We start from the raw sequence: 7,928 nt of genomic DNA, 5'->3' as shown, positions 1-7,928 counted from the left end.
AGCTCATGGCATGTTACACATCTTTCCCAGTTAAATGACACTGGCATCTCCCCTTGCCACGCTCTTTCCAGCCCAGGGAGAGGAGCTGGCATGAGGGTGGGAGCAGGAAGCCCGTGCCAGCTGGCAGGGACCTGGCTGGAACAGCAAGGAGGGGAGCTGGGCCTCGAGATATTGGGGTGCCTCTGGGGCAGTTTGCTGTCCCAGGTGTGCGGCAGCCATGGCTGTGTGTCACTCTGGGAAGGTAAATGTGTCCTTATCACTGTTTCCCACTCCCAAAGCCACAGGACAGGAGCAGGTCATGCAGTGCCCCAGCTCGTGCCAGCCTTGAGGGCAGAGCTCTGCCTTCCAAAACACACCCAATTAACAGCATCACTGTGGCTCTCCCAAAACTGCCCCAAACCATTCCTGGCCTCCTTGTGCTGCCTGACACCGGCCAAGCCACAGTGCTGACTTGGCCAGCCCAGGGAAGCAGGACTCAAGTGTCCCTGGCTGCTGAGGCAGCTTTCCCTCTCCCCAGTCCCAAACACAGCATGCCCCAGCCCCAGTGGGCTGCAGAGACAGACACGTTTTATTTCCTTGGTGCTGTGCACAAACCCTGACCCTGGTCCAGATGAGCCATCTCTGCAGTGTCCTGCTGTCCTGGCATGGGCCCTGGATGCTTGGTGCCTCCCTGGCTGTGGCACCTGACAGCATCTCGTTGTTTTTGCTCTTCCCTGGAGCAGGTGCAGCAGCTGCCCCCTCCAGCCCCACCACCTTAAACAGCAGGCTGGCTGCTATGCTGCTCCCACTGCTGGAGCACAGGCCTGCACTGGAGCACTGCCAGGGCTCCTTGTTTCCCACAGGAAACATTCCCTCATGCCCTTCACTCCTCACATTCATGACCTTCCCACAAAACTCACATGGAGCAGCCCAAGATGCCAACACGGGGTCTGCACCACAGGAGCAGCGGAGCAGGGCAGGCCAGGAGCCCAGCATCTCCCACAGGAGCAGTGGGATAAAGCCACTGCATTCCCAAACCCAAGCACTTGCTCAGTGCCCCAAGCCCAGGCAGCTCCCCCGGCACAGCAGCCACTCCCCGCCAGAGCGCTGCTGCGTGTTCCCAAGCCTGCAGCTGCCATCCCAGCTCGCCCTGACACACGGTGCTGCTGCCCCCAGCATTTCTGAAGGATTTGCCCTCCAGACATGAAAGCATGGATCCTCTGCAGCAGCCCACAAGGGTTAACCACAAGCAAAACTTTTCAGCTTCAGAGAGTTGCGAAGTTGAGGGAGTGGATGAAGTGGCTTTCCCAGCTCTGCTGGGGGACACCTGGCGACAAATAACCTCCCCGAGCCGCCCCCGCCCCTCGCTGACACCTCTTCCCCAGGAGCTGCAGCCATGCAGGAAGCAGCTGAAGGTCACGTCCCAGCCCTTGTCCCAGCCCTGGGTGTGGGAAAGCCCCCACAGCCTCTGGCAGCTCCGCCCCTCGTTCCACAGACACCGCTGGCAGCGTCTGTGCCTTCCGCTCCCTTCCCTCCGCCCTGTATCCACCACCAACGGAGTGGCACTGATTTCCTTCTGCACATGTTCTCCCTGAATCTACCCTTCAAAAACCCTCAACCAACCCCAAAACCTTCTGCTGACACCGTCCACCTCAACAACCTGGTGCAAAAAAAGCCCGGAAGTTTAGTACCTGCTCGGTAAGAAAGCTACTCCATGTTTTGAGCCCATTCCCTTCGAGTTGAGTTCAGTTTGTGAGGATTTGGTGAGCGGCAGCTCGGCACGCACCGCCATCGAGCTTTGGAACAGTCACAAATAAATTTGGGCTGCAGGGGACCTCTAGAGGCCATGTGCTGCCACCTCCAGCTCGCAGCACGGCTGGATCGTCCCTCACCTCTGCCATCCGCTCTCCAAAGGGAGCCGCCTCACCTGGCACGCTGCTGCTCCATCCTAATTCCCTTTAGTGCCCTTCTCTAACTCCGCTATGTCCTCCCGCAGACACGAGCTCCAGAGCTGCCAGCAGGACTCAAGGCACCAGCATAGCACAACTCTACAGAGCTGCAAAATAAAGGCAGTCCGTGTGAGTACTGGCATCCAGGCAGCGCCCAGATGCTTCTCCTTAGATTAGGCTTTTAAAATATTCCATCTGGAGTTTAGAAGGAACAACAAAGAGGTGTGAGGACAGCATAAGGAGAGGATTCCCTCCCTGGAAGAGGTCTCAGGAGCCTGCAGGAGGCAGCCAGCACTTGGGGTGGCTGCCGGGCAAGTAGTGAGCAGGGTACCTGGGCAAGCTGCAGGCTGCCATGGCTGCACAGCCCACAGCCACGGCCTTGGGCCCCCAGCGCTGGTCACTGGCACTGCACACTGGCACAGGTGCCACCACTGGAAGAAAAGCCAGCCTACACTAGGCATTCAATGGGCAAGGCATGTTCTCAGTCAACAGTGACCAGCTTTGTGTGCAGAGAACCCCGGGCCATGACTTTTTGGTAGGGATGGGGGCCCAGGGCACACAGGGATCCCATCCTGCAAGTGGGGCTTCCCAGTTAAAACAAACACCCACAGAGTTCTGCAGAGCAAGGCAGGGACAGACACAGCCAAGGTTTAATCCAGCAATGGCCTCAACCTGGCTTTGTACTCAGTTAAAGCTGAATTAAACAGGTTTCTAACCTGGCTATCTGGTGGGAGGCACTGGGTACCACCTGCCTCGAGAGCAGGGCAGGCTCTGGTTTTGGTATCACTGCAAGTCCTGTCCCAAGCTACACTTGTGCAAATATTGACAGCCCTTCAGGCTGGGCAACAGCCAGCAAGTCCAGCTACGTACCAGGGTACAGCACACACAGGGCCAACACTCAATAACCTTTCTGAGTGCATCTGCAAAGTCACTTCTTTGGTTGCAGAGGTTTCCAGGGCAAGCAGGGAGCTGACCCTTGTCACTGAAGAGTGCTGCAAAACACTGTTCTTGTGAAAAAAACCCCAGGAGATTTCAGCAGAGCCCCTCAGCAGCTGGCATGTCACACACTGAGTGCCAGAGGCCAAACCTAGACCAACTCAGGGCAGCTTTACCTTGGCAGGCTAAAGGAAGGGAAGTCCTTGATTAAGGTTCACAGATGCAAAGAATAAATCACTAGTATTCGGTTCAAAATCAAAGTGCATCACTCTACACAAACCAACATCCCAAGAGGCTCAGGCTGCCTCCTTCCCTCCATCTCAAACCAGCTGGAGGTCACTACACACATTTACAGGTTTTGTTTTCACCTTCAAGCAATCCTTTGGCATTTGTCAAACTTTTCAGTTGAGTTCACTTCCAAAGTAAACAAGATAGAAATTTTAACAACTTGCCCACATTCAGGACTGTTAAAAAAATAATCACTAATTAGGCTTCATGAAAACAAAATGAAGCCCTGGATCTGCGTGCGAGCCAGTGCAGCTCGGCTGTACAGAACCAGAATCCCGCTCTGCCCATAGCGAGGCACAGCCAGAAAATAAGGCCTTGACTGTCCAGGACAGGCTCCATCAGTGCCACAGGATGGGACATCCACCGTCACACAGTGACACACTGAGAACATCACAGGTCTATGGAGAGATTTCCAGCCATGCCAGAGGAGCACAGGACGCCCTTGAGATGAAGTTGTGGTATCCAAAGCAGCCAGGCTTGAGGCAGAAATGAAATCCTCCAGCCATGCACACTCACCCCCCAGTCTGTCACTGTGTGTGTCACCAGCAGCGTGTGCACGTTATGGCAGAGGAAAGCGGGGAGGGAGGCAAAAAAATCCAACTAACCCAGAGCAAGGAGGCACAGTGCGGCCGAGCTCCCTCCGGCGGCCGTTCCCTCCGGCACTGCTGCAAGCCTGGACGCTGTCGGAGGCGCGCCGCAGCGGGCACATCCCGCACAGACACACAGCACAGCACACCCTCAGACGCACGGGTGGGAACAAAGGGGGAAGGAGAGGAGGGCAGACGTGATGGAGGAATGAGGTGGCTCTTCTCCTGGCAGGGGTGCCCGGATCCGCAGCTCTTCCAGTGCCCTACGGTCCACTGGGAGAGAGGGTGCGGGGGCTTTGGCAAGGTGACGGTTACATAAAGAAGAAGCTACAGAAAAAAAGAGAAAAACAGAAGAGAAAAGAAACAGAGGTTCAGAATTGAAATGAAAAAGTGAGGGTGGAACAAAGGAGGAACAACATTTTTAATATCAGTCACGGGGGAGGGAATGTACTGGACAGGTGTCACACACATCAACCCTGGCCCGAGCTCCCCGGGACGCCAGCTGGGGTGGGGACCAGGCTCATGACCACCACAAGAAGCGACTGACAAACAGCAGCACGAACCTACAGAGGAACCTCAGAGGCACAGAATAACCTGCTGGGGAGGCAGAGGCTGACAGGTGACCCTCCTGTCACCCCGCCACAGAACAGCAACAGCAAATGTCACAGAGGCCACGCAAAGACCAAAGCTTTGGGTAAAAATATATTTCCTCTCCCCACTTCAAGTGTTGGCACTATGTGGATCTGCAGCCTGAAGCATATACAAGAAATAACTGAGCTTATGCTAGAAGGTTATTATTCCATCTGTAATTCAAAAACTGAAATATTTTAACATCAAATAAAGTGACAATATCTAACAGATGCATACATATCATTTGCATTAACACTGTATGTAGGTTACACAATCGTTTAGTTACAAACATGGGTTATTTTCCAATAGCAAGGTAATAAAGTCCTACATCTATGGTTTAAGGCAATCAGGATATTAAAAATACAAGATTTCTACTGCTGTTCACAGCTTTGTTTCCCATTAATTAAAAAACCCTTCATATTTGTAGAGCTCTGTGCTGGCACACGCTGGTGAGAGCACCGCAGATCTCACACCCTGCACATGCAGCCCAGGCCCGGGGAGAAGGGACACAGAAGGGGACTGGAGTCACACAGACACAGCTGAGGTGGTCACACACAAAAAGACATTTCCATCTGCACTGGGAGGGGTTGGGAGAAGCAGAGGAGAGCTGCCTGCAGAACCATGGGCCCTGTTTAACACAGATGTCCTTCCAGGGAGACACGCAGCTCCCTGCTGGGATTTCAAGCTGTCAGGAGCACATGGAGGGGTGACAGGAGTGGCAGCTCTCCAGCTGGAGAGGAGCCTGGCGTGGGTGCCAGCGCCTGCTTTCCCCTGTGGCTCCCGCAGCGCCACAGGAGATGCATCTCAACATGATGCATTTCACAACCGTGAGCTCCAAGGGCACCTTCCTACTCACTGCCCCCCCTGCAAGGAACAATGTCATCCCCAGAAGGTTCTTGGGGACAAACCCTTAATCCATCTCCTCCTCTCCCACTGCTTGCCAGACCCACGTGTGCCCCCTCTCTGCAGAGCAGCCACAGCCCCTCACAGAGACCTGGACTGTCTTTGCTTTTCCATTCTGGGGGTCTGCTTCATGCCTTGGGAACATCCCCATCCCAGAAAAAGCACGTTTCAGTGGGCTGTCCTGCTCCTCTGTATTAGCCTAAGGACTGAAATCCACCTTGTGAGGAACGTGCAGTTTTAGAAGGGCGTTAACCACCCCACTTGCAAGTGAGTGACTTGGAGCATCTCCCAGAAAAGCACAGCTGCTCTCCCATCAGGAGCGAGGCAGGAAGGGTCAGTCTCTTCCTGCTGTACTTACATGCAGAGGTGAAAGCACATCCAGCCAGACCTGAGTCTATCATTCACTCCATGCACATCAGGGGCTACTGGGAAAAAAGGCACAGGGAAAGGAAAAGCAACAAGAGCAGCAGGAACAAGCTAAACATGGCCCAGAGGGGTTCAAGATGGGGAAAAAAGTAGTTTCCATCTCCTTTGGCAAAAAAACCAAAACAGTACCTTTGACATCTTCAAGTTTGTGGTTTATTCCCAGTTTCTCCAACACAGCTGGTTTTCTGCTGGAGAAAAACTCAACAAAAAAGACACTAATGCACTTGGCCACAGCTTTCTGTCAAAAAGGAAAAGCTCAGCTCAGCTGATTTCCCCTGCTAAACATCCCTTGAAGGGCTGTTAAATGAAGCAGGAGAAATAAATGTTAAAATTAAGTTTTCTACTTGGCACAAAACACTGGTAATTAAAAAGATGACATGCATAGAGGCAGCTGAAGCAAAGCATATTGCCACGAGCACTCGGTGATGGGCATGTGATGTGACTGTAAAAAACTCATGCAAACAACTCAAACTTCTTCCTTCATAACTCAAGATTTTAAAGCTGGGTTTGCCAGAAGCCACAAGAACCAGAATTTCATTTTTCCAATTAACCCTGCAGCAAACCTATTTAACCCGATGAAAAGTGCATAGCTGGCAACTCCAGGAGGGGAAAAAAACCAAACCCAAACAACAACAACAAAAGAATAATAATTTTAAAAACTACTTTAAAAAAAATCTAAAAAAAAAAAAATTAGACATATTTTTAAAAGGATAAAAAGGTTAACTGCTTTATTTCCAGCTTATTTATCAATTTTTGCTGTCTACCAAGACATGGTTCATAGATATTCTCTTCCTAAAGCCATGTTTAAGCAGTGAGGGTTAAAAAGCAGGACAACCCATAAGCTAACCTCCAAGCACTTCCCAATCCAACACCTGAGGAAAAAGTGATTAAAAGAAGTGAGAAGTCTGCCTTTTCTTTTCTCCCCAGAGAAATTCCATCCAGAAGCAGGCAAACAGCTGCAGTGGGAGACTCAGGTAGGAAGAGTTTTGTGTAAGAAGGGTTTAAAGAAGGCTTTAAAGAGACTGCCTAGCTAGGGTGTGCTGGCTGTGCACTGGCAGAGGAAGAAATCCAGGAGTCACAGGGTAAGCACGGCTTGCCACTCCTTGGGAAGGAAGGGAATGACACTGTCTGCAAGCAATGGCATGGAAAAAACACTTGAAATAGCCCCATTTCCACTGTGTGCTGGCCAGAGAGCAGGGCCTGGCTTATCCTACAGCTCTTGGCATGTCCTAGGAACGCCTGAATGCAACATTATTCCTGCTGCAGGAGGGCTGGGGGGCAGCACAGAGACTGTGTCCAGGCACCTTCTCTCCCTTGACCTGGAACTGTGGATCCCACATACACCTGGAAGTTCCAAGAGGATGCTGAAGGCTCTATCTTCCCCCTGCCCAGGCATTTGACTCCATGAGGGCTGCTAAGCCTTGTTAAGATCCTGCCCCTGGGAAAGCAGGCAGGATTTTAAGGGAGGCTCCAAAGGTTTGAGGCAATGGTGCAGGGGGAGCAGTGCTGGGAATGGTCGCTCCCCAAGGCTGGAAACCAGGCCAGGGAGGACAGCAGGAACAGGAACTACACAAATTATCATGCAAATGTCACAGCATGCAGGGTCAGTTACACTGGGTTATCTGCACACACCCCCCTCCCTCTGCCCCGTGGGACTGGGGCTGCTCAACACATCAGCCCCTCGAGGAACGTGGGTCAGGCTAAACTCCAGCTCCAGCCACGGCCTGGGCGGGCTGGGACATTCCTGAACCACTCACTCCCTGGGGATCTCACAGCACAGCCAGCAGCACTGAGGGCACCTGAGCCAGTCAACACCTGAGCTGCTGACAGCCAACTCTGACTCTTGGTTCAGACTGGGGGCCAAAAGTAATTTACTGCTGATGGTTTTGGTGAGAAAAATGCACGGTGTCATCATGGTTACCTTGTCCCTCCACCCACCCCTGAACTTCCACTTGCACAGTCCTGCACCCAATCCCTCTTCCTTCTTGTTCCCACTATGTTATTAGATGAGTTAATAGTTATTCATGTTAAAAAATGGAAAAAAAATATAAAAAGAAAACAGATGGCAGAGACACATTACTGCAAAAGCAGGTGAATGCAGGAACATCCTTGGCTCGACAGGCTTTATGTGAAGCTTGCACTGCAAGTTAAAAAAACAGAACAAAAAACAAAAAAGTTAGCACTGATTGAACTCAAAATGCAAAAAAAATAAAGAAAGCCAGGAGAGCCA

The 7,928-nt window shown here is 52.0% G+C and overlaps 1 protein-coding gene across 5 annotated transcripts in view; it reads right to left on the bottom strand.

The window, feature by feature from the left end:
• Nucleotides 1-3,077: 3,077 nt before the first annotated feature.
• The window catches only part of SEPTIN11 (septin 11), a 45,166-nt gene continuing 40,315 nt past the window's right edge, over nucleotides 3,078-7,928 (bottom strand). For 4 of the 5 annotated variants that reach the window (XM_063157135.1, XM_063157132.1, XM_063157130.1 and 1 more), the window contains exon 10: nucleotides 4,429-7,838. In XM_063157135.1, the coding sequence (XP_063013205.1) occupies nucleotides 7,823-7,838 (16 nt within the window). In that variant the 3' untranslated portion in view covers nucleotides 4,429-7,822. Of the gene's footprint in view, nucleotides 4,067-4,428; nucleotides 7,839-7,928 lie in introns of those variants that run through there. The other variant, XM_063157131.1, reaches the window with a different exon arrangement.

This window comes from Melospiza melodia, chromosome 5 (assembly GCF_035770615.1).
Source record: "Melospiza melodia melodia isolate bMelMel2 chromosome 5, bMelMel2.pri, whole genome shotgun sequence".
In the NCBI taxonomy this organism is placed as follows: domain Eukaryota; kingdom Metazoa; phylum Chordata; class Aves; order Passeriformes; family Passerellidae; genus Melospiza; species Melospiza melodia.
This window is presented reverse-complemented; position numbering and strand designations above follow the sequence as displayed.